General features: G+C 36.8%; 2 protein-coding genes and 1 pseudogene across 5 annotated transcripts; 1 reads left to right on the top strand and 2 right to left on the bottom strand.

The window, feature by feature from the left end:
- Window positions 1–410: 410 nt before the first annotated feature.
- LOC114302214 (potassium transporter 10-like) lies at window positions 411–2912 on the bottom strand. Its single transcript, XM_082909346.1, has 9 exons — window positions 2658–2912; window positions 2483–2535; window positions 2287–2410; window positions 1948–2202; window positions 1544–1596; window positions 1333–1455; window positions 1151–1220; window positions 801–1047; window positions 411–626 (listed from the first exon to the last, which is right to left on the bottom strand). Exons 1-7 carry the CDS (start codon window positions 2836–2838, stop codon window positions 1167–1169), a joined length of 843 nt encoding a protein of 280 aa, XP_082765472.1. The 5' UTR covers window positions 2839–2912; the 3' UTR covers window positions 411–626; window positions 801–1047; window positions 1151–1166.
- Window positions 2779–22848, bottom strand: LOC114302213 (putative low-specificity L-threonine aldolase 2). Of its 4 annotated transcripts, none has more exons than XM_082909345.1 (7): window positions 22685–22805; window positions 20424–22013; window positions 5084–5134; window positions 4825–4896; window positions 4573–4696; window positions 4398–4456; window positions 2779–2918 (listed from the first exon to the last, which is right to left on the bottom strand). In XM_082909345.1, the coding sequence occupies exons 2-7, from the start codon at window positions 20430–20432 to the stop codon at window positions 2886–2888; spliced, it is 348 nt and encodes a 115-aa protein (XP_082765471.1). In that variant the 5' UTR covers window positions 20433–22013; window positions 22685–22805; the 3' UTR covers window positions 2779–2885. The 4 variants fall into 4 exon arrangements, 2 of the variants coding, with proteins under 2 accessions (XP_082765471.1, XP_028103004.2); XR_014356845.1 differs by lacking the exon at window positions 2779–2918 and adding an exon at window positions 9365–9621 and having other exon boundaries at window positions 22685–22848; XR_014356846.1 differs by lacking the exons at window positions 2779–2918; window positions 4398–4456 and having other exon boundaries at window positions 4577–4696; window positions 22685–22848.
- On the top strand, window positions 10198–16624 carry LOC145813795 (trafficking protein particle complex II-specific subunit 120 homolog pseudogene; annotated as a pseudogene).
- Window positions 22849–26778: the final 3930 nt, after the last annotated feature.

The raw sequence follows: 26778 nt of genomic DNA, 5'->3' as shown, positions 1-26778 counted from the left end.
ATGACGTCACACAGGCATTCAGCGACGCTTCAAAAACGTTGTAATAGCTTTTTTGTTATTTTAAAAATATAACTATAGTGGCATTTTGAAAAACGCCGCAATAGATTTTTTTTTTTTTTTTAAACTACTAATTTTGTAAGATTTAACTTTAAAAATATACCTGTAAAATAGCAATAGTGAATAAAACTTTGTATAGACATATATTTCTGTGAGATTACTATTCCCTCACATCTATAATAGTACCCAATACAACATCCTTCAAGAAAAAAATCTAATAAATTCAATCCCAACATCATTCTACCTGTGTATGTTTTATCTTGGGCAAAAACATTAAATAGAGAGAGTATAATATCTACAGAAAAGCTCATCAACAACAATCCAGTAGAAATTAAAAGAAACAAATGCCAAAGGAATGAAATTACATCCCGCCAAATGCATTTAAATTGTTTATTGATAGAACATTTCTAGAACACATCAGAGGATTTACAAAGAACCCACAAATCTCTGTTGTGTTTTATACAAGTGCATGAATCAATCACAAAAAGAAAAATAAAATAAAATATGTGATTTCTCAAATCAATGTCTTCAATTCGGAATGTTCACCATCTCAGCTTGGCTGGGAAATACTGCAAAAACGTTCACTAATTAAGAAGGGGGAAAAATCAAGATAAAAAAAGAAAAAATTCGAAAAATAGATGTGCATAGAAACTAGTCACGGAACTCATAAGATGCTCCTTGTGAGTGAACTGTTCTGTAAATGGTTTCTACACACCTAGTTTCCTGACTAGTGTAGTACTCACATTCTCAATAAGAGAAAGATAGTATGGCTTGACCTTCTCGACATCAATGCGCACTTTGCTCTTACTATAGAGGTCATATTTGTTGCATAAATTCGAGAAAGTTTATGCAAAACAGTAAACTTTGTTAGTTGTATTGGCATAACACATGAAATTAAAAACAAAATGCTAAAAAAAAGGGGTTACTTGAAAATTTTCAGCCACTTCAAATTCTCAACATCATCCGTATTCATCAAATGCGCGTATGCTCCTGACTTGTGTAATGCGGCAAGATGAATGATCCAGATGTGCAGGTTATTCATTAAAAACTAATTTTTGGAATTTGAAAAAAAAAAATTGGCATAAATGCTTACGATAAAAAGAGTGGTATCAGATGATGAACAATGCAGCTGGAGGCAAAGTCGTTCCATGTTCCTTAACCACCTGAAAAATGAAAATCCAAATTACATTAACAACCCTGTTTTTATAGCATTAAAGATCAAAATTTGACTAAATACTTGAATATTTTCTAAAGGGGTGAAACTGAGGCACATACCAAATACATGTAATCGTCATGCCCCCACGATATCATTACATTATCTAGTCCACAACCTTCTAAGTAAATTCCATTCTTGGTGCTGTAAGTAGAATTTTTTGAATCCAAATTGTACTCGAAGTACTGCATAAATAGTATTTATTCAAGTTTGTTAAGAGTCAAATTATTAATTAAATAACTTCTTGTTAAGTTTGGGGTTGAAGAAGCACACCTTGTGATGAACAATCGATTCGTCGAAAGCACAACCAAGAGGGAAGGTGTCACCTGTAATGTCAATGTTAATTAGTAAACTTAAAAATTGTTTGCCAAGCTTAATCAGTTAAGAAATGAGCCCAACTTGTACATAAAGCTATCCAATACCCTCCCTCACATGCAACCCTATTTTGCTATGCTTGAGAAGCATCAACCAAATGTGCTTTTTGATTAAATTTTTGTCATGCGCTAACATTGTTCTCAGTCTAGTTTATTCTTTTATCATCACAAACATATTCATTACATATTATAGATTACATGCTTCCTGAATGTTCCTAGTGGAGTATAATTGTCAAATCTCAAAGGTGGCTCAGTGCTTCAAGAAACAAGAAATGAAAATAAAATGTCAGTACACAAACATACCTGTTGCATTTCCAATCAGTGAAATGTTACGGAAACCAATGGTGATTGCTATGTTGAAAAGCATCAATATCCAGTTGACATCTGGAATGTATACTTGCCCGTGTATCTTATCTGATGTATGGATAACTTTAACTCTAGGAAAGCAACCAAGTGCCAGGCACTGGTTTATAATGGAGAAACTGGCAGTAATTGTTGCTTGGCTTCCTACAGCTGTGGCAAATAGCGATAACACCCTGAAGATGTGGCGAATCGATCCTGAACTTGCCATGCCCATGACCATATGACATCAAGATGAGGGACCAACCCAAAAATAAAATATAAAGCAAGAAAACTACTTACTATTGGGTACAGATTCACTGAGATGAAAAACATCCTTAGAAACACCCAAGTTCTTGGAGATAAAAGCTGCTTGACCAGCGTAACACAAAACAAGGGCTGGATATATTAGGCAGACAAAAGTAACCTGCAGCGAAGACATCATATGAAAATTCATACTCAAAATTGAAAGACGGTGATGAATGTCCATTTTGATTACCGTGATAGATCTCTTCGAGAAATGACCTAGATCTGCAAACATTGCTTCTGATCCTACAAAATTACATTTTCATGAGAATTGGTCAGAACAAACAGATATTTCCAAAATATCTGCGTAATCAGAGACGACAAGAAACTAAACCAAGGAACGTGAATGTTACTACATACTAACCAACCTGCTGCACAAAGGAGAATACTGCCTAGTAATCCCCAACTTCCAGGGCTAATTCTTCTCATGAATCTGTACATATATGTTGGAGAGATAGCATAGATGATTTGGGGGTCATAATGACAGATATTATATAGACTCACTCCACTGATGAGCAAGAGCCATAAAATGACAACTGGAGCAAACATAAAACCAATTTTATGGCTCCCATAGTGTTGCAGAGCGAAAAGGCAAATCAATATAACACATGCAGCAGGAACCGGTACATCTGAAACAAGTAGCATTCCAAGGGATGAGCAGGTCAGAAATAGAAAATCAGTCATAGAAATCTAAAATAAAAATCTTCAAGAAAAATGATGAAATAAAATCCAAGTTAAAACTTCCGTGTTACTCAGAAAATGAAATTCATCCACTGAGTTCAAACTTCAAGTTATTCAGTTCTGAAGCTCTATTTTTAGAAAATAAGAAAATACTACCAATAGATGAATACATCTTAAATACATATGTCCTCTGTTTTAATAGCAGAAGATTTGGGTAGGCACTGTGCACATTTTGTGATATAAAGTTGCTTTACTGAAGATCAGAGATCCATTGACAGAACAGAATAAAGAGTCATGAATGCTAAGTTGATGATAACACACCAAAAACATTTAGCATAAAAAATAAAAAGACTGAATGATGTAGCTTTGAATCACTGCAAGCATGAACACCGTCAGATGAAAAAGATTCCTTATTTGGAACTCAATTCTCTTACAACAGAGTATTTATTATGGATGAAAGCATGCTTGTACATCCCATCGAAATGAAATCATTTCAATACATTTTCTGTTGTATGTGAACGAAAACATCAAGTTAGTCCTTGCGTAGTCAATATGTCTCTGCAATTGATGGTAAAAACGAAATCCTACTGTTCCTTGAAATCTCAAGACTCATCCTGTTACTGCAACTATATTATGGATGAACCACATACATCCAATGGAAATGAAATCATTTCAATATATTTTCTGCTGTATGTAAAGGAAAACAGTAATTTTGTAGAATTTAGTCATAAATAGTTGATATGTCACTGCAAATAATGGTACAAGACCAAAAAAAATCCCACTATTCCTTGAAATCACAAAAGTTTTTCTGTTACTGCAACTATAGAGGTGATGGGGCAAGCCAGTTTAAACAAGAACGCCCATTCCAAATGATAGATAAACTTTCACTCACTGGAGTACCAAAAGACATAATATTGGGTAATTGCCTTGATTTATTGAAATGGAAAAAATAACTTTAAAGAGATATGGTTTTAAAATTCCATAAAAAAACTGCTAATCATTTATCGTGATATGTTAATGATGAAAAAGATGATAAAATGTATAAGACTTTAATGCATGTTCATACACTAATCTCCAAATGCAATGCAAAATGTCAACTTCATTGTGACTATCTCTCATTCTTCGTGTAGGAGTGAAATTCACTGAAAATGCATGGAATAAAAGTTGAACCTCACCAAGGCTGAATGGAATTGGGAAGGTCTCGAGTGGGATTTGATCCCTAAAACTCAAGCATTTTGTGCAGCTCGAGTATGAAAATTTCTGCTGCCACACTGTTGGTCTTTACAACTTAGTTTAAACTAGAAAATATGAATTGAATTCTAATCTCGGTCCCAGAAAGATTAAATGGAGGGGGAAAACATATATTAACCAAACAAACTACTTATTCTACATTGTATATTGCCATATGTCAATTTCAGGTTACTTACTATGTTGGTCTCCACTGAATTGACAACCACTTTTAGTCCTTCAATTCTATTCAGTCCTTCTGAAAACCAAATTTATAAAAATGTAAAAGAGAAACATCAGCCAAAATAACACATGAATTTATGGGTCTACCACTGTATGTATATGATAATGTATTAAACAGGAGAAAAAATTTACGTGCTAGAAACTTAGCATTGTTGTGATCACTCTCGAGCTTTCCAACAATCTCTTGCACTGCAACTAAAGCAGCAGCACAAAGGACGCCAACTTGTCTCATCCCACCACCCAAGGTCTTCTTTGCCTACAAAACCATTAAAAAAGAAGAAGAAGAAGAAGAAGAAGAAAAAAGAGAGTGACAGAGATAGGAATCAAGTTTCTACAATGAGAGAAAAACAGAATTCTTAATTGTTGCAAAAATATCAGTAATACCCTAGTAATAAAATCTTTTGAACCAACAATGACAGTTCCAGCTGGAGCGCCCAATCCTTTTGATAGACATACCTGGATTACATAATGTGAAATAATGTAATATAACAAAATAGAGAAGATAACTTGTTCAATTATGTAATTTAATTTTCTTCATGCGAGGTTCAAATAAAAAAAATAGGTCCAACTAAGAACTAAGTTGTAAAAACACAACACCAAAATATATATATAACTTAGAATGTCAGTCACCATGTAACCCTACCGAAACTGAATCAGCAGCCTGCACAAGCCTATGAATGGGAATGCCAAGTGCCTGGAGAACAAATTTAATCAAGTTAAAAACTTGGGCATCCTTTCATAGATGTATTTATTAATAAATATAGTGAAGTACAAAACTCAAAATAATAATGGACGAATTATGAGTCTAACTCTCCCCTGAGTCTCAAAAAATTATGTAAGTTTTGACACCAGATGGAAATGAAATTGTTCAAATTTAACTCAAACCATAATTGTAAAACACAAGCAGATAACATGAAACACAGTCGTATCAAATCTCACCAAGGTGGTAGTAGATTTATCTATGGAATGAGAATCACCTCCAATGACATAAAAAACAGAATGAACTACTTTCCCATTTTGAACTATCAATAGTGGTAAAACTGAATTTTGTTGACAAATTCTTTCACCATCACATTGAGCATCAAATGCCACAAAACAAATCTATTTTCATTCCATACTCATATACGAGCTGATGTTTTAGGGTCCCCTTATAAATCCTTTCTTACCTAATTCATGAATTGGTTTTCTAATGTACTATCTCAAATGAAATGTTTTAACTACACAATCAACGTAACAGGCATGCCAAAAAAACCAGTAGCTGAGCTTAAGCCTCTCATTGACTAAAACATTGTGAAACTTCCTCAACCCAAAAATCAATCGTGTTGTGTATTGCAGATCATGGTTTATACATTATTCTCTGGGCACCGTTATTGAAATAAAATCAGTCTAAAAAGGACCATTGTTATTATACATCCACAAATCTCATCCACTAATAGAACTCAAGAGACCAGTGCCTAAGCTGCTTGCTGCATTCATCCACTAACTATTCCTCAAAAAATTCATCCATTAGGCACAGATACCATCACCAAATCAACACCATGCCTTTTCACACAACTCAACTAACATTTTTGCTACACTTCTAAATATGCACTTGGAGTCAAATATTGTGAAAACCGAGTTGTCAAGTACAAATGTTGTTAGAATTTCCCATCTTTACCTTCACCTACTCCACTACACACTCCACTTCACCTACCTCTACTCCACTACACACTCCACTTCACCTAACCCACTATCACCTCCACTACACCTACTACCACATTACCTTCACCTACTCCACTACACACTCCACTTCACCTACCTCTACTCCACTACACACTCCACTTCACCTAACCCACTATCACCTCCACTACACCTACTACCACATTTTCTTCTATATATAGATTGTATAGGAATTGTAATTAATGAATCTTGTAATCTATCAATCAAGACATCAATCAATAATACATAAATTCTTACATGGTATCAGAGCAAGGTTAAGAATTTAATATTTTTTCGCTTCACCGGCGGGCGGCAACCTCGCCTTGGCCGCCCGCCGGACCTCAACCTAGTCCGCTAGAATTGTCTACTACATACCTACCTCCTCATCATATCTTCATAACATCTCATTCTCTCTCGGCATCATAGTAGCCGTGATACTGCTCATACTTCTGGACAGCGGAGAGAACATCGTCTTTCTCGATCTTTCCGCCGACGCCGGTGGCGAGATCCAAGGCTCCGGCTTTCGACATCACTCTCCCCAAATAGTCCATAGCAGCTTCTCCACCGGAAAGATACTCCTAACAGCAGCGGAAAAAAGGTGTTTCCCTCAGCCAAACAAGGCTCAATAGCTGTGGTCCTCATCAAAATACGTGTAATTGCTACTCCTGAACTTGGTTTCCCTATCCTTGCTAACAAGCTTCTCAAATGCTTCCGGGCCATGTTCTTCTATGTACTTCTCAGCAGCAGTTAGAATGTCATCTGGCTTACTGAAGATGTCCTTCTTCCTTGGGACATACTAGACGTTAACAGTCTGCTGTGGGTTAAGAAAGAAAGGCCTCAAATAATGCTCATAAACATATGCAGCACCACTGATACTCTTTATGATGGTGGATATTTCAATGCCATTACAACACAGCACCTTGAAATTTATTTTATTTTATTTTATTTTCTTATCTCTCTTTCTGACCATTACAACACAGCACCAGCACACTTGTTCCCACCTTTCATCATGGTCTCCACTTTCTTTTTCTTTTTTTATATTTATTTTAATCCATCTTTTTGAAAACAAAACCAATATCACTTTTTTTAATTCCTTAATTTATTTTAATAACATGAGTGGCCTCTCTTTTCCACCATCTCCCTCTTTTTCTACACAATATTTTTGTACCACCGCCCACTCCATGATTTCCATATTAATATTATTATTATTATTATTATTATTATTATTATTATTATTATTATTATTATTATTATTATTATTTTCACAAAAAAAAAAAAAAAAAAAAAAATTCATTCCAGTTGATTTTTCTGCCTTACCACACCTACCATTCGAGTTTGCCAAACACACTTATTTTATTCATGTCAGGATCAACCCCGATCATAATTTTACACGAGAAAAAAAAAAAAAAAAAAAAAAAAAAAAAAAAAAAAAAACCCACCATAACACACCCAACACCCACAGTGGGATTTTTCTTCTCTACTCTGCTGCAGATCTCTTCTTCTTTCCTCCGTCCTGGGCGGCCCTTGACGGTGCTGCCTCCGTGTTTCCTACGCCGCCGAGCACGTTCACTCCTCCATACTCCTCCACTGCAGCATACGGCGGACCTCCAAATCGGAACATCACAGTGGCCTTCCGCTTCAGCTCCTTATTTTCTGCTTTCAGCACACTTATCTCTGCTCGCGCATCCTTATACATGCGTTGGAGCAGAGCCAGCTGGGAATTTAAATGCTGCACCTCATTTGTCCTACTCTGCAGCCGGTTCGACAAATTTGTGACCGCCGTCATGGTTTCCACGCATGACTTCAGAGTATACTGATTAGCCTCAATATCAGTTTGCACCGCCATTTTTTGCTCCACCGACCGCATCGGAAAGTTCAATGGAGCAAAACCAGAGGTGTTTGGTTGAGGTTCACTGGCCACCGCACCAGTTATTTCTCTTGTGGGCTCGTTCAGTTCTGGAAAGAGCGTGAGCAGGTTCTGGGTAGCTGGACGGGAAGAAGAGGCCATGTTTTTGGGTTGCTAAGTGTTTCAGCGAAATAGCAATTTCAGACTGGTAATGTTCGGAAGGGTTGGTGACAGAATGGCAACAAAGTGTTCCACAGTTTCTCTCTCCGCAGAGGCAGAGTTTTTTCAGCGAAGGGTTGGTTTCAGAGGTTTCAGAATGGTATGCCTCAGCCTCAGCCTTCGTCTTGGTTAAATAGCCGAGGCAGCCACGCGTATCGCGCGCCTCTTGCCGCCCGACAAACTGGCACGCCTTTTCATGGCACATCTTTTGACAAAGTGGACACGCCTTTTGATGGCACGCCTTTTGATGGCACGCCTTTTGATGAATTGGGCACGCCTTTTGATGGCACGCCTTTTTGACAAAATTGGGCACACCTTTTGAGGGTGCAACTTTTTAAGAGTCCGACAAGACTCTGTAAACTGTCCCGACATTGATTCCGGTTAGTTTTTACAAGTGTCCGACAAGACTCTGTAAACTGTCCCGACATTGATTCCGGTTAGCTCCTTTATGGGTCCGACAAGACTCTGTAAACTGTCCCGACATTGATTCCGGTTAGTTTCTACAAGGGTCCAGCAAGACTCCGTAAACTGTCACAACATTGTCTTCTACAACGGTCCGACATGACCCCATAAACTGTCTTCTACATCGGTCTGACACCACCATACAGTGTCCTCTACAACGTTATGACACCCCATACAGTGTCTTCACCAACGGTCTGACACGACCATACAGTGTCTCCTATCCTTTTTTATTTTTATGTATTTTCTTGTTTTGTTACTCTCTCCAAACTCAAGTTGGTTAGTTTCTCTCCTCCTTGAGTTTGCGGGGGGCTGTTAGAATTTCCCATCTTTACCTTCACCTACTCCACTACACACTCCACTTCACCTACCTCTACTCCACTACACACTCCACTTCACCTAACCCACTATCACCTCCACTACACCTACTACCACATTACCTTCACCTACTCCACTACACACTCCACTTCACCTACCTCTACTCCACTACACACTCCACTTCACCTAACCCACTATCACCTCCACTACACCTACTACCACATTTTCTTCTATATATAGATTGTATAGGAATTGTAATTAATGAATCTTGTAATCTATCAATCAAGACATCAATCAATAATACATAAATTCTTACAAATGTTACGACTCATAGATCTAAAGAGAGGGAGAGATCTAGAGAGAGAGAGAGGTGGAGCTCGCTACCTCGCCAGTTCGAAATCGCTCTGAACAGCCGATTGATATCGATCTGAATCTTCAAAATCGCTTTGAACAACCGATTGATATCGATCTGAATCTTCAAAATCGCTGTGAACAACCGATTGATATCGATCTGAATCTTCGAAATCGCTTTGAACAACCGATGGAGCTTGTGTTCTTTGAAGCTCTCTTCAAGAATAGCCGATTGATCTTTCGAGAGACGAAGCTTCTTCCTAGAGTACTCTCCTTCGTCTTCTTCGTCGCTGAGAGAGAGAAAGAGACAGAGAGAGAGAGATGTGTGCGTATAAGAAAGAGAAAGGGCTCAGATTTAAGAATAAGGGTTTCAAAAAGGGGCACATGTATGTACTGCATTCGGAGGTGTTTTTAAACGTCTTTAATTACAAAACGGTGCCGTTTTGGTTAAAAAAATATACGGCGGTTATAAAACGCCGTTAAAAATTAAAAAACGTGACGTTTAATTAAACGCCGTTAAATCCCTAATTTCCTGTAGTGTGTCACACGTTGTAGGTGGTGATGGAGCTGTCATTTAATATGAAGGTGAGATTCGTGATGTGTGGATTAGTTTGGCTAATGCTGGTACTGTTCCAGTTGAACAGGCGCATATATCACTATTAGGAAAAAACCAAGAGTCTGTTTTATCAGTCCCTTATGAAACTTTAAAAAGTTCATCTGAAACCTGGTGCGAAAGTGACAATACCAGTAACCTTAAAAAGCGTGGCAGCTTGGTTTGGTTGACACTGATACTGCTAGCAAAAATTTATCTGGAAGCACAGGGAGGCCAGCTAAGGATGGAAGCAGGCCAATGTTGTTGATCCACTATGCAGGTAATTTTCCAACAACAGCTGTAATAGGAAAATAACTTTTGTTTATTATATTTTGTTAATATAATTTCTTTGCTCTTGTAATCTTGGTGTTTCTAAGTTTTTTCAGTTCCTAGTTTTAAGCAACAATTACATCAAATATATGGCTCTCTTCTGGGAGCAGCAACATTGTGATCTATGGTCTGGGTCTGGGTTTGAATTATGATGAGAATTTGCAAATCAGACTGAAGCCACATTCCAACATGCCCTATTGATGTTGGCCACATATTCAATGACGGATCCTGTTTTCTTAACCTTCTCCCAGAGTAAAGGGAGAGTGCTTTAATCAAACTTCCCCACCCCTTTGTGGTACTTCTTTACTCTCATCTCAAGACCTATTTAACGATTCTGAGATTTGATGAATTTGATGCTTAGGATGTCATTTGGTCCAAATTTCTAGTTGAAGACACTATTTGGGTAAAAATGTTTGAACGCTTAATTGAAGTTCCTCTTTGTGTGTTTCTCTTGCATCTGTTATCATAGTATTTGCTTAATTTGAAGTTCCCCTTTTTCTCTTGTGATTGACTAATTCTGTGATATCCCACAAATCTATATTAATGATTGGTTATGGCTTTTGATACACTTTTCTACATAGACATTGAATTTGTTAAAAAGGCGTGTTCGTATTTGTAGACATCCCATTTTTGACCGCCCTTAAGACTTGGGCACTACTGATGGTTTACTCTGTGATAAAGGTGTGCAGGGCAAAGGTTCAGTTTCTTTGGCAAGGAGAGATTCAAATCTCAACTTCATACCCCTTTTGGACCAAAACAATCTTGATCGAAAGATTTTAGACCTTGAAACCCTCTCTTTCAAAATGTTTTGAAAATAAAGTTCCTACGATGTTCCGACGCTCGCATTTCGTTAAATGTTGCGCTTTCAGTAAACCGAGCAAGAACGAAGTGGAAATGAATGAAAAAGAGTTGAAATCTTTGAAAAATCTTTCAAAACACCTTGTTTAGGGGTTTGGAGTTGAGGAAAATTAGAGAAGAGGGAAGAAACCAAGTTGAAGAAGAAGGTGGGTTTGAATCGCTAAGAGAGAGAGTCGAGCGGTCCTCGCTAAATCACGCCTGTCTGTCTATACACTTGGATTTTAGCTATGAGGCCACCACCGTTGGAAATCTTACTTCTGGGGCTTCATTTTGCACTCAAGAATCTCCTAAAGCCAAGTCCGGACGGGGGAGATATGGATGGTTGAAGTAGGGCATCAATCCGGTTGGACCGAATCTGCGCGGTTTCACCAAAACATGCATAACTTTTTGCACAGTTGGAATTTTGATGCAAGGTTGGTGCCATTGGAAAGCTAACTTCTGGGGCTTCATTTTGGACACTAGCTGATCACTTTTTGGCCTTAGAGACCACCCTCCGACCACCTTTCTTTCCGGCCGACCACCTAACCCTTTTGACCTGGTCGGCCGACCAGGGCAAGTGGTCGGCCGACCCCCTAAACTGGTCGGCCTGCCTCCTTCAGTTTTGTCTCTGTGAGTTGATTCCAGCTGTGCCAGCTGGAGGGCACAGACTAGATCCTCCATATACATGTATGGAGGATGTTTGCCCTTGGTTTGAAGCTTCTTTGAGAAGCTTTAGACTTGTTTGTCTATAAAGGGAGGCCTCCCCTTCCTTGTAGAGGGTTGAGATTTTGTTGGAAGGAAAATTATATATCTCTCTTTGTATCTCTCCCTTTGAGCCCTAAAGTGTGAAGTTCTTGACCCTTTTGCATACAACTCCATAGCCTAACCCTTCCACCATTGGTCTATGCTTCTTGGAGGCCATTTTCAGAGGTTAAAGGTTGAGTTTTGGTCCAGAGGTTGCTGGTCTTCTTGAGCTTCAAGGGTAACACTCATTCTTCCTTTTTAAGCTTTATTTTGCTCCATCTTTTAGCCATACTTGCAAGCATATTTGAGCTTTGTTGTTAACTGAAAAAAGTCTTATTTTGAGGTCCTTAACATGTTTGTTTAAGACCATTTTTCTGTTGGGGGTCGTCTACCCCCTTGCATGCTTCATTTCACTTTGTTTTGAGCCATGCCTTAGAGCATTTGTGTTGGCCTTTGTTTGGCCTTTTAGCCACTGAAATCCAGTGGATTTTCAGTGGCTAGCATGCTGTTTTCAGCACCAAAATCAGAGAGGGGTGACCCTCTCACCCCTTGTCTTGTTTACTAGCATATTTGGCCTAACAAAGGAACCCTTATTTGCATGCTTCCAAGCCATATTTCAGGCCATTTTTGGTGGGTTTTAGGACCTGCATAGGCTCTATCCAAAGCCCATTTTGCCATTTTGGGTGTCCATCTTGCATGTGTAAAACAACCCTCTTTATAGCCTATCAAGGGAGCCTATCATTCTTGCATGCCTAGACCATGTTTCAGTGGGTTTTTGGGCTTTATTTGGCATGTCATACCTCTGAATTTTTCTGGTTTAGTGGCCTCTTGAATGCCTCATATACTTGCATTGTAAACCCTCTTCACTAGCTTGTATTACATACTATTTTGGCCTTTGATTCTAGCACTTTTTGGCCATGCTGAACTGATTTTGTGCATGTTTTGGACTGCCTTAGCTCCGTTTTTATGCCTCATGGTCGATTGACGCTTGCTATGCATGGTTGTAGTTCAATACCCTTGCCTAGCTTTGAGTTTTGGAGCCTATTGCATGCTTATGTTGAGGTGTTTCCATGTTTTGGGACCATTGTGCATCATATTTCAGAGCTTACATGTGTGCCATATTCCCATGTTTTCCACTCTTTAAATGCGTTTGAGAGTCGTGCTTGTATGCCTCGTTTTTGGACCTTTACATGAGCTTCATTTCTATGCATTTTGAGCCATCATTTTAGACCATTTTTCCACTGTTTTGGACCTGCCTAGGGACTATTTGGGGCTGGTTGGGTCATTTGTGCATTGCTTTGTGTACCTCTAGTGTAACACGCTTCACTAGTTTCAGTATTCGGGCCATCTAGCATGCATTGTGTGAGTCGTTTGCATGATTCGGGGCCTTTTTGTATGCCATTTCAGAGCTGGAATATGTGTCATTGTATACCATGTTTCATCCTTGCCATGTTCTTGGAGAGTTGCATCTTGTGCCCTCGGCTTGGAGCCTTTGCATTGTGCATGCTTATGTGTGTCTTGTTGCCTTGATTTCATCATCCAATGGCCACTGAGTTGGACATGGCTGAGGCCTATCCATCTTAGTTTAAGTCCATTTAGCATTGTGCATGCCATGTAGTTCGTTGCATTGAGCATGCTATTCGACATTCGCATTGTGTATGCTAGTCTTATTTTGTCATATTGTTGCATGCTTATGATTGTCTCACATTGAGTATGCGTACATTAGCATTGTGCATTGTGTATGCCATTATCCTTGCTAGGTTGTTCATGTTACGTTCCGTATTGACATTGTGTATGCTAGGTGCATGTTTGCATGACCAAGTTGCATTGCGTTTAGCTTGCATGCTAGAGTCGCATTGTGTATGCCATGCTTGTTGCATTGTGTTTGGAATAGGAGTTAGTCCAAACACGGGATACGAGGAACGTTTTGTACTCAAAGTGACGAAACGTACCTCAATTCCCGGTTGCCAACCCTCTTGACTAACACATGATGGAGTTTAGGCATTGATGTGTTCATATGTGCATTCATTCCATATCAAGTCGTGCAATTCGACTCCTCGGGCATCATGCATCGAGATGCGTGATTGGTGGCCCGAGGGTCGAGGACTACACTCCCTTGAGCTTGTGCAAGGATGGGAGAGTGGTCGTGCACACATTTGTTGAAAATACCTTGCTATGCCTCTCTCTTGCTTTGTGTTGCAGAAAACCAGGAACAGAAGGCAGAAACTGGTCAGCCGACCAGCTTTCGTGGCAGGCCGACCACCTCTTTTGGTCTCCACCACAAAAGGTGGTCGACAGGTGGTCTCCAAGGCCAAGGGCTGGTCGACAGCCTTCCCACAGCTTCCCGGGTGGAGTTTCAACCTTCTAGAGCCTTGTGCAGTGTTCTGAGGTCAATTGCAAACAAAGGCAAGTCGGAGCATTGCGATGGATTTCCCGACAAAACGATTCAAGCATGCATGCATTCATTGCCATCCAAGACAGAGCTGAGGCAGTCCATTTCATATACCTTGCATGATAGTTTTATTGCTTGCTTAGTTAAATTTGTTAATTAGTCAGCATTATGTAATAATTAGCTGTAGTTAGTTATTCATTCGGTTGTGTATTATTTATTCAGACCTTCCGAGGAGGGCAATGTTGTAATAAGTATGCGTGTGTGTGATGTATGTCTTCCAACCCCACGTCTTTCTCCTTTTTATTTACCAGCTTATGATGGTTAGTTTTAAGGCATGTTTCAATTAGCATCTATATATTCGCATGTTTGCATTCATTCATCTGTATTGCATGCACCGGACTCGGCGCATCATGCTAACTGCATTGTATTTCAATTCCAATTTGAATACATGTATCAATTGTTGCATCTCATATGCCATCTTAGAATAGCCGAGCCTATTGTAGTTGCATTTTTGCATGCGTTGCATTAGGCATTCTTAGCATCGTTAGGATTCATGCATGATTTCTAATTAGTTTCTTTCTTTGGTTCGGAGTACTCGGTAAGTGTTATGCTTTAGCATCCTTGCATGTGTGTGAGTGACTGCCATGATAGCATGCGTACCATGAGGCTATGTGCTTATGTGATATACCTGCCTGAATGCCTGTGGGTGAAAGGTGGGTTGCTTGAGTTGGAATAATTCGTCGAAACCTGTGTTTTAGCCTACTTGCGAGTAGCAAACTTCAATCCATTTTCAAAACAAACGGATATGCGATGCTTTGTTTCAACTTAGGCAATCCAGTCTATACTTGTATGCTGTGCGCATCACATAGTAAATTCTAGGTTAATAACCGGAATAAGAACGTATGTGTTTTCAAAAAACTCGATATTATGGTTAGTAGAGGCCGATCTTTGATCGGGCGAGCGGGGGTGCTCACGAATTGACCTTCCCCAATCGTACCCAAGTTCCCGAGCCGAGGCAACTTTGATGATGACGGACACATGGCCTTAGGCACGAGTCAGGGTTTCCTAAATTCTCCCAAAATAAAATATTTAGGTGGCGACTCTGTATCTGGCAAAGCAGTCCATGTTTGGCACTTCTTTCTAAAAATCAGGTTTTCAAAACGACTTGCCAGATTTGGACTCTTTGATGATTCATCGGTCTTGCATTGCACTCTGTGAAATTAGATACAGGACCGTGACATTGAGTCCGAACTGTAGTAAGCCCAATGAACAAAACAGGATTCTTCCCGGAACGTTCGAGGACGTCTACAGTATTGTTTACCCTTTTCAATCTTCCTGTCAGGGCCATTGACGAATTCAGGAGAACCACCTACAGATGGGTCTGTTGTTCCCCCTGGTAGACGCCTGGTTGTTCCTTTGAACATTTGTGTTTTGCACGGCTTGTCCTTTGTGAAGGCCCAATTGCTGTCGATGGAAATTCCTGCACACGTCGGTGAAAATCCTCCTAAGTTGGTTAATGTGGAGAATGGTTCTTCTGAAGTTACGGTTTTTGATTCTTCTGAAAGTAAGACTGATAGATTAGTGAAGACTAATCCTTAAATGGGAAGTTGGGGGCTACGTTTTCTTGAACTCGAGTTGTCTAATCCAACTGATGTTGTGTTTGAGATTAATGTTTCTGTCAAGCTAGAGAAATCTAGAAATGAGGATAATTCTAGTGTTGACTACAATGTAGCTGAGTTTATCGATAGGGATAACACTGCAAGGGTACTAATACCTCTAGAGCTTTTAAATTACCTGTTCTGGACAGTTCGTTCTTTGTGAAACGTACCCAGAGTAGGACCCCTGGTAGAAGTTCAAGTTTCTCGGAGAAGAATGGTAAGGATGAACTGAATGCTTCGATCAAGAACTTGATTTCCAAAATTAAGGTGAGGTGGCAATCTGGACAGAACAGCTCTGGAGAATTAAACATTAAGGACACCATACAGGCTGCCCTTCAGACATCCGTCATGGATGTCCTGCTACCGGATCCATTGACGTTTGGCTTTAAGCTTGCTGAAAATAGTACAGGACGTGCCAAACTCAGTTCAGCTAAAGAATCCATTAATCAAGTTCAATCCCCTTTGTCTAAAGGTTCTGTACTTGCACATGACATGACTTCCATGGAAGTTCTGGTCCGAAATAACACTAAGGAAATGATAAGGATGAGTCTTAGCATTACGTACCAAGATGTAGGCGGGGAGAACTGCATTGAGGGCAAGAAGGCAACTGTTCTTTGGTCAGGTAAGATTCTAGCATGTTGTCTTTGTTCAACTATCTTTCAGTAGATAGCAACCTTTTAACTCAATTAGTTGGAAAATACTCTTTTTTAATTTTTAGGAAAATAAGGGAATATCAGAAAATAATTATTGCTAACTTTCAAACCAAGGAAATAATCTCTGATTTTTAGGAGGAAAATAAGGATTATATTAGAAAATATTAGGAATTGGTTATAGATTTAGGAATTAGAAATTAGTGTATATTTGGCATGTTTGATTGGGTGGATTAGAGCATGGGATTAGGATTATTAATCCGTGGGCCCAATTATCTCATGTTTGTTTTAACATTTTGGTTTAGGATTATTAATCCAATGGATAATTAATCCAACAAATTTATAGGATTATTAGTAATGGGGTAGGGGTGGGATTATTAATCCAATGGATATTAATCCAATTGGATAGTGAATCCTACACTAATTTAATATGATTATTAATACTTCACTATTAGTCTTTTGAATCAAACATGACCATTAGGAATTAGTGTAAATATTAGGAATTGGTTATAGATTTATGAATTATATTGTATATTAGGAATTAGTGTAAAAATTAGTGTAAATATTACTTCTCATAATTGGTTATATTAGGAATTAGTGTAAATAGGAATCTTTGTATTTCCTTTTTTGCTAATTCCTAATATAACCAATTATGCCATATATACAAAAATTCCTATTTACACTAATTCCTAATATGACCATTATGCTATATAAACAGTGTATTGGTTATATTAGGCTATATTTACACTAATTCCTAATATAGCATTTTGTGCCTCTACAAAATTTTTGCAAGTGCGTTTTTCATGCTCGAGCAGATTTCCTTACGCTCGAGCGGGTCGCGCTCGAGCGGGCCTCTTGGGGCTCGAGCGGGTGTGCAACGTCTGTAAAAGTACTGGACGAGTGTAATCTACGCTCGAGCGGGCTTTCCTTTGCGCTCGAGCGGGTATGTTTTGCAGTTGTGTCTTGACGCTCGAGCGGGTATTCTTGCGCTCAAGCGGGTCCAAATTTTATGTTTGACGCTCGAGCGTCCTATTCTCCGCTCGAGCGGGTCATACGTATATCATATCGCAGCTAGGTCATTTTAAATCACTTTTCAACATCCTTTCTCTCTCTTACTTTTCGAAAACCTCCATTGGAGAGCTTCTCTCTCTAAAAACTCAACTTCTCTCTAAGTATTGATCTAGTTAGAGTGATCTCCCACCTTAGTCCCTTTGTAAAAAGGGTGGAGCTTGTTGTGGGCTATCTTTTGATCCGAAAAGTTCTTGATTTGGAGCACTTCGAGATTTCTACATCTTCTTTCTTTGAGCTCCGAATTTGAAGTAGGGATAACTACTCATTTCTATAGTCTTTGACATAAATTATTGGTCATTTTGATGTAATGTTGAGTTGGGTGATTTTGGGGTTAGGGTTTCAAAATGTATAAAAAAGGGGTTTTGTATTTTGAGCCTATATATGTGTATTTGGGTCTAGAAATGAGTTTATTGGTGGTGTTGATAACATTTGAACCTTTGGGTCAATATTGAGCTTAAAGGAAAAAATGACATGCTTGGGTATATTTGGGTCATTAGTGTAATTAAGGACATTTGTTATGGAATTATGAAATTGAGTTAGGAATAATGAAATTGGCTCATTATAAGATAGGATGGTGGAGTTGGATTTATTAATCGCTCACTTTTGAAAATGTCAATTATATATCTGTTGAAGCATTTATTATCTGTTTAGAAATAACTGCTTTAGGCTATCGATAGAGGATAGTCTTGATTGTTGTAGACATTGCATGATGATTAGGTGATTTAAAACTAATCAAGTTGCGTATTTGAATACATGGGTGCCGAATCCCGCGGATGAAATTTTCGTAAAATGACCATTTGAATATAATTACACATGGGTGCCGAATCCCGCGCACGCAATATCCGTAAAATGGCAATTCGAATATAATTATACATGGGTGCCGAATCCCGCGGACGCAATTTTTGTAAAATGGCAATCCGAAAATATCTATACATGGGTGCCGAATCCCGCGGATGAAATATTCGTAAAATGGCCATAAGAGAATAAAAACACATGGGTGCCGAATCCCGCGGACGCAATTTCCGTAAAATGGCAATTTGAAGTATTGTTGGCATGAGATGTAGTCTCACTTAAGTTGTTTGGCCAGGTTCTGAGCCATGTTTATCAGTTGAGTTTTGTTAAGTGAAGGATTATGGAACTGGTTGTACTGTATGTTGGTTTATATGAGTTAAACATTTATTAAATGCTAATGTTTTAGTTATTGCTCATATTATGTTTAGCATATCTCTACTGGGCGTTAGCTCACCCTATATGGGACATCATTTTCAAGTACAGGTGTTATGCCACCTCCAAGGACGTAGCTTGGGAGGCTTGAGGCTGTAGACTCTTTTTGTTGTTTTTGATGTATTACATGTAGATCAAGCCAAGGGCTTATTTGTGTAGAGTTAGTACTCTCCTTTTTGTAACCAAGTGTTGACTTGGAAAGTTGTAAGCCTATAGGGCGTTTACTTTTATTGTCAACATGTTATACCTTTTGTAAGAATACTCTGATGATTGTAATATGAAAACTCTTCTATTTATCGTGAATGTATGCTATGATAGGGTTTTTTTTTGGGGCGTTACAGGTATGTTTCCATCACATTTGAATCCTACTAGCATTTTGCTTCATTATCTGTTTACTAATTGAACCGCTAACCTTTAATTCCAAGTACATTAGCTTTTTTCTTATTTAATATAGTTGAGAAGTATAACAAAGAAAAAACAGAAAAGACATGACATGACATTGCAGAGACACAACGACAAATAAATATATAATTTTTTATGTCTACATGAAAATGATAATTGTTTCTAAATTTTTTTTACATTACAAATACTTTTACAATTTATTATATCAAAATAGTAGGAAATCAATAATATCTATTTTCGAAAGATCTATTCATAAACAAATTGAAAGTTTCCAGACTTTTAGGATTCCTAAAATTAGAAAGTCTAGAGGAGGAGAAAACAAAATATAAATCCACGTTCTTTTTATTTTATCAATGGATCCCAAATTATTTTCTTTAAACTTGCAATGTGGTTCATGTGTGTTTAAGCAGCTACCATCATTCATATTTGATTGAACTATTGGCAAATTTTGATATTGCAGGTTACTTTGGTGAAAATGGTGAATGAAGCCACAGCAAACATTCCTAACTGAGAATCTTAAAGGATAGACATCAAGTAAAAGCTGGCTATAGACAGAGTCTTGTGTTCAGAGGATGGTGAATTTATACTTCTCTGGACGCACTGTGCTTGAAAATATTTACTGTGAAATTTTGTTTAATATGTGCTTTTGGATTCGCATAGGAAGCATGAAACTTGCTCAATGAGCTCTATTTTTTTTGTTTTTTTTTTTACCTACACACAATTGTAGTATATAATGTTCTGTAACCCACCCTTTTCAAATAACTGACTGTTGATTTCCTTATATCATAAAAATCTCCCTTGTTTTCATCAAAAGCATATCAGTTCGTGTTTCTTTGACTGTCTATTCAAGCTTTGTATTCATTTGTTTCGTCAGTGGCTTTTATTTCTCACTAGCTGAGATTCACTGTGAATCAGATACCAAAAAATCATTTTACCATCAAAATTCAGAATCTGGATTTATTTATTGTATTTTATTTTTTTGGGTGGGACTAATGACTACATATAAGCCAATGTATTTTAGATAGAAGAACTGTTATGTTAAATCAAACATCTCAACTAAGCAATAGATGTAAGTGATCAAAAAACTGATCATAAAATGTAAAATACAAGGATTACAACATAGCCATAAAGCTAGTTTTAATAAAAATTCAAGCTAAACTCAATTAGTCCATTTTGGTGGGGGAAAGAATACCAGTAGCATGACCTCTTGATGGTGGCAAAATATTTTGTAGTCGTTTGATCATCACGTCAAGCATCCTTAACTTTTCTGTGTCTCCAGCCTGCAGCAGAAACCTCTCCAACATTCGAAACACCGCCTCGCTCACATGCCTTCCTCTCTCCAACATTTGTTTGGAGCACTCAAAAGCTTCTTGCACCTTCCCATGCGAGCACAATGATGTTGCCAATATATCCAATGCATGGCCATGGGGGCAGTGACCTCTCTCTAATAGGTAGCCCCACAAATTCAACCCCAAATCAGGCTGACGATTTGCACAAAAGAATTTCATCAACATCACCACTGTTCGCGTCTTGGGAACAAAGTTTTTCTTTGTCATCTTGTCAAAGAGTTCAGAAACAGAGTCCAAATTTTTTGACTTCATTAAGCCAAAGAACATAGTATGGTATGTGATATTGTCATGCCCAATGCCTTTCTCTTCCATCTCATCCATTAAGCCAGTTGCAGACTCCATGTCCCTGCATCTTACAAGAGAACTCAATAAAGCATTATAAGCACCAGTATCAGCCCTAAAGTTTCTCATGGGAATCTCTTCGAACAACTCTCTTGCTTTAGCTATGTTTTGAGCAACCCCTGCGCCATGGATCAATGTTGTTATTGTTTCTATTGTAGGCAAACAATTTACGCCTTGCATTTCTGTAAGAAGTCTCAAACCATCACCGAAACATCCTTTCTTGCAGTAAGCATCAATTCTAATATTGTAAGTCACATTATTCGGCTTAAAGCCTCTTCGAACCATCTCATGGTAGAACAGTTCTACCGCAGTAACATCACCTGATTCCTTGAAACCCAACAGCAAAATATTCATGGTCTTGGTGTTGGGAGAAAATCGAGGATGCATCCTGTTGAACACAGACCTTGCCTCCTTCATCTGCCTTTGCGTACAAAATGCTCTAAGTAGTACATTGAACTCATCGGTGCCAAATTTCCTCCCTACAAATATATTTTTCTCCATCCTCTTGAATGCTTCAAGGGTATCTTCGAAGGTTTGGAACTTAGCGATTCTCGATAACATGATGCCCATGGATTTTAGGGTTAACAAGGAAGGGTGTGTTCGTTGGATTTCTTCCATCAATTCCCAAGCTTTATCAAAGTAGCGCATTCGTGCAAGGATATGGAGTGTCTTCTCAAAAGCATCTGAACTTGGGCGGAAGTGGGAGTATTGAAGGGAGAATTTGAAGAATTCAAAGGCTTTAAGGCCATTGGAATGTGCTGCAAAGAGGCGACCAAGCACATTTTTCACAAGCGGAGGTGAAAGCACCGATTGCGGGATATGTTGCAGAAGAGTAGGGTGAAGTGGGTGATCAAGAAAAGGATGATCATTAACAATTTTGATGATTCTCTCGATTTCAATTTCTTTTTCTACAGAAGAGTGAGGCTGGCAGGTTGATTCAAAAGCAAGGGTACGAAATAATGCTAGCTTTTGAGGAACAAATTTACTGTATCTATTCAGTTTGACCAAATGAAACATGACCTCTTTCTCCAAAACAAGACACAACACTCAACTTCCATCTATGGATGCAAAGCTTTACTGATCTCCATACCCTGCTAATCAAACAGATACATTGGTTAGAATTGACAGGAACATGTTGCCTGAAGCAGATATGGTATCCAACTAGAAAGTATAATATTTAACCATCACCCAGAAAATATAAATAACAAAAACACAAAATAGAAACACGGAATGAATCACAGGAAGTGCATTGACAGGATGAAATTTATTTTAAATATGAACCCGGTGAAGTGGGTTTAATCCCAACCATCCATTATATTTTCTATGAATCATTCTGTGTTCCTAACACTGCCGTAAAAAAAATAATAAATAAATAAATAAGAAGAAAGAAGAGAGAAAGAATTTCGAGAAGAATTAGTATAAGACAATAATATGCAAAAGAATTATATCTGTTCCATGAAATGTAAACACAGATATATATATATATATATATATATATATATATATAAATAATTTCGTTTGAGAATATTATCACAAACATTTTCACAAACACTTTCAATGCATTACAAATGCTATCATAAATACAACTAAACAGACAAATAACACCCAATGCAATTACAACAAACAAACAAAAAACAAGTGATAATTTTGAAACTAAAAACGAAATCTCAAATCAAATTATGAAAAATCCCAAATCGTAAAAATTTTAAACCCAAAAGTTTGCAATCAAATTAAGCTTTAAGAAATCGTCGAAATAGCTTACGCCTTCCCGTCTTCTTGTGTATTTTCCGTTTGTCGGCCTTTTCCTGATCGACTGAACTTTAGTTTATATTGTCAGACACGGAGGTCGGAGAGAGACAGGGGGGTTGGAGAGCGGCCGATGTGCGGGATAGTGAAGTGAGGAACCGTGCTTAAAATTAGGAAAATGTTTGGTAGCTCAAATTTTTGTGACTCAAATGGCTCAAATCTGTTAAAACGACATTGTTTTACACTCAAAATCTGTCAAAACGACGTCGTTTTGACAAATTTGAGCCATTTAAGTCACAAAAATTTGAGCTACCTAGTATTGTCGTTAAAATTATTACAAATTAATTATTAATATATATAAAATTTATTATTTATTTGTAAATTTTAAAAAATATTACAGTGAATTGAAATTCTCCAAACCACTTTCCTTGTTTTGGTTCATTGGCAGTGATTTGAAAAAGCTAAGAGAAAATACGTGAATAAAATATAATTATGTATATTTATTTTTTTAAATTTATCTAAATTTATAAACCAAACACAACATAAAATGTTGATATTAATTTGAAAAAATTCTATTCGTAAGAAAAATTTAAACAAAAAAAATGATGTGACAAGCAAGATTATTCAAATCGAGATTTTAAATGAGATCATTGGAAGGAACTCATGAATTTAATCGTAAAACTAGATTAAAAAAAATCATAAAAAGAACACTGGATCCACAAATTTAATTTTAGATTTTTTTTCGAAATGTTCACATTCTAAAATATTGTCTACAAAGACAAGTTTTTACAAAATAATCAAACTACTTACGTATATATATTGTTTATCAAATTCTAACCGAACCAAAACATTTTTCTGTCTCTTCTCTTTAATCGTCTTCTCTGTACTCACTCTCTCTCCACTGCTGGCTATGGCCACAAGCGGCACAAGCCGTCACTTTGTGTTCCGAAAATTGATGGAAAAAGGTCCTAAAAAAATTGATAAAATATCAAATAATAAGTCTTATTTTTTTTGTTATCATACTTGCTCAGAAGGGTCCGAAAAAACAAAAAAATTATTTGTATGGTGAATTATTTAAAATTAATTGATGGTTATTTTTCAAATATATGAATTATATATAGAATATTATTAATTATAGTTATTACTTACAATTGTTTATGGAAAAAAGAAACGTTTCAAATTTCAAATTGATTAAATCATACAATCAGTGAAGTTGTCCCAAAAAAGATTGAATGAGTTTGATTGATAACTTGGTTAAAACAAACTTGATTAGTAATTTTACAGTTAAAAATGCAAAAGTTCAAAAAATTTAAATAAAATTTGAATTACCAACTAGTTCAGTTATGGCAAAAAATGATTCAAATATCGGTTCATAGTAGAGTTCTACTTTGAGACATCTATACTATATATATAATCAAATGTAGTGATTTTGTCAAAAATCTGTAAATATTCATTCCTAAATTCTCATAATTTTAAAATTATCTCTTTCCTACGTGGCAATCCTTTTTTATTGTCTTTCGTGTTTTCTATTTTTCTCCATTTTCTATTTGTTTGATTAATTAAAATGAAGATTAATTTCATGGCTTATGGATAAAGATTTGAATTTCAAAATTTCTCCATATAGATAAACATATAAAAACTGATAAATAATTTATGAAAATTAATTTCATGGTATACAGATAAAGATAAAAATTAAATACTTAATTTCATAACTTAGAGATAATTTAAAATTTCTTCCCATAAATAAGCATATAAAAATTGATAAATAATTTATAAAAATTAATTTCATGGCCTACTGATAAAAATAAAGGTTAAAAAATTGATTTAAAAAAAATTACTCATGTTTTTTGCCCTTCATTTTGTACTTTAATTAATTTCATTATAAATAAACATATAAAAAAATCATAAATAATTTATGGAAATTTATTTCATGACATTTAGATAAAGATAAAAAAAATTAAAAATTATTTGAAAAATAATAATTTCATGACTTATAGATAAATAAACATATAAGAATTGATAAATAATTAATAAAAATTAATTCCATGGTCTACAGATAAAGATAAAGATTAACTAATTGATTTATAAAAAAAATTAAAATAATAAAATTTAGATAAATATATGATTTGTTAATCCATATCTATCAAGAACATATCTATCTAAATCTTTATTTTGGTTTACTTATATTTTTTTCTCCTTTTATCACATATTATCTTTTTTTATTTTGAATTTTTTATCTTGTGAAATACTCTTATCTATAACTTCTTATCTCCTCTTAACCTACCCCTCATAATTTTTATTATTTGTTATTATCTACCAAGTGATAAAGATATATATAAAAAAAGAATGGTTGGCTATGAATAAGAAGAGTATTAATAATTAAATAATGAAAGCTGTTTGGGAGAAGCAATACAAAAATCTCACAAAATTATTTTCTGTCACTATATTTATCCAAGGTAATAATTTGATATTCTTTCTTTTAATTTTTAAAAATAGTTTACATTAGATCATTACTATGTGTTTTTTCTTTTTATTTTTTTTATAAGATTGTCATTTGTTATAGTATTTTTTCAAGGGAGCTGTTAAGATGTGCACCTCAATAAGATGTGCACATCATATACACATTTATTTTAAGCCATTAGATTTTCACAAATGAATCTCAGCCAATGAAGAATTTGATTAGGAATATTGGCAACCCCTTCAACCGGTTACCTTTTTTTTTCAAATTGTTTCAGTTTTTTCCCCAAACCCCTCTGTTTTGGAGACAGCACGCAGACCCTCCACTTCACCCTCGAAGACCATCCCTCGAAGGCCATCCCTGCGAAGACGACCCACCATCGACTTCGCCTGAAGGTATGTCTCTCTCTCTCTCTCTCTCTCTCTGTAACTTTTTTCTCTCCCCCTTTCTCCATGTCCATTGTATGAAACCCTAGACCGCCGCAATCCCTTTCTTTGAAACTGTGAGTCCACGTTTGTGAACTCACTGGGTTTGTTTATAAAAATAGGAAAATATTAGGTTTAGGTTTTTTATGTTTGTTTGCTTTGATAGTTGTTTTGATTCCCTTCTTCGAAATCCCCTTTTGTTAACCCCCATTTCCTGTATCGATTCTTGCTGACACAACCTTATCAGTATTTTGGAGAGGTTAGCTAAAGGGTTAAATATATTGTTATTTGATTTTCTATAACTTTTTATTTATTTATTATGTATTATGAATCGTTTGTCATAATACATTATTTTTGAAAAATTTGATTTTATGTCAATCAGGCTTGAATTTGAACTTTGCATTTAGGGCCTAGGAGGTCTTTGTGCTTAAGTGTGCCTCACACTTTTACTAACATTGATTTGAACTCGTAGTAGATTCACTACTAGCCTTGCTCCTCAAATTGATTATGTCTTGTTACTCATGCAACAAATCATAAAAAGTTGGTGAACTCTCTCAATTTCCCTTGCATCATTGTCTCCAATCAAAATAGAACTCCAATACACTCATTTTTTTACCTTGAATCAAGTACAACAACATTTCTTGTAATATCATGTATATTGCCCGATATTTTTTTGACCACCATTTTTTATGCCATTGATTTAACTGGCTCAATAGAACAAAGAGAGCCATTGAGACAATTCCATCCTAATCTCATATATATTTGGGAAACAAACATTGGTTATGGGATTTTTAGTTCTACAAAACAACTCTCACATTATAAAATATTTTCAACCTTCCCCAAATTTCTCTTGCAAAACTCCCATTGGCAACCCCTTCAACCGGTTACCTTTTTTTTTCAAATTGTTTCAGTTTTTTCCCCAAACCTCTCTGTTTTGGAGACAGCACGCAGACCCTCCTCTTCGCCCTCGAAGACCATCCCTCGAAGGCCATCCCTGCGAAGACGACCCACCATCGACTTCGCCTGAAGGTATGTCTCTCTCTCTCTCTCTCTCTCTCTCTCTCTCTCTCTCTCTCTGTAACTTTTTTCTCTCCCCCTTTCTCCATGTCCATTGTATGAAACCCTAGACCGCCGCAATCCCTTTCTTTGAAACTGTGAGTCCACGTTTGTGAACTCACTGGGTTTGTTTATAAAAATAGGAAAATATTAGGTTTAGGTTTTTTATGT

The sequence above is a fragment of the Camellia sinensis genome, chromosome 15 (genome assembly GCF_055761805.1).
Source record: "Camellia sinensis isolate YWXY chromosome 15, ASM5576180v1, whole genome shotgun sequence".
Lineage (NCBI taxonomy): Eukaryota > Viridiplantae > Streptophyta > Magnoliopsida > Ericales > Theaceae > Camellia > Camellia sinensis.
Note: the sequence above shows the minus strand (reverse complement) of the source record. Positions and strands in the feature narration are given on the sequence as shown.

Excerpts from the sequence above, each read along its gene's own strand:
- LOC114302214 (XM_082909346.1), bottom strand. The coding sequence starts at position 2,838 with ATGTTTGCTCCAGTTGTCATTTTATGGCTCTTGCTCATCAGTGGAGTG. Across the intron at positions 2,411-2,482 it reads TCTCGAAGAGATCTATCACG|GTTACTTTTGTCTGCCTAAT; the intron begins GTAATCAAAATG and ends TCTTCGCTGCAG. Across the intron at positions 1,456-1,543 it reads AATCGATTGTTCATCACAAG|TACTTCGAGTACAATTTGGA; the intron begins GTGTGCTTCTTC and ends CTATTTATGCAG.
- LOC114302213 (XM_028247203.2), bottom strand. The coding sequence starts at position 21,939 with ATGTTTCATTTGGTCAAACTGAATAGATACAGTAAATTTGTTCCTCAA. Across the intron at positions 5,135-20,423 it reads ATCAAGAGGTCATGCTACTG|GCACTTGGCATTCCCATTCA; the intron begins GTATTCTTTCCC and ends TTTGTTCTCCAG.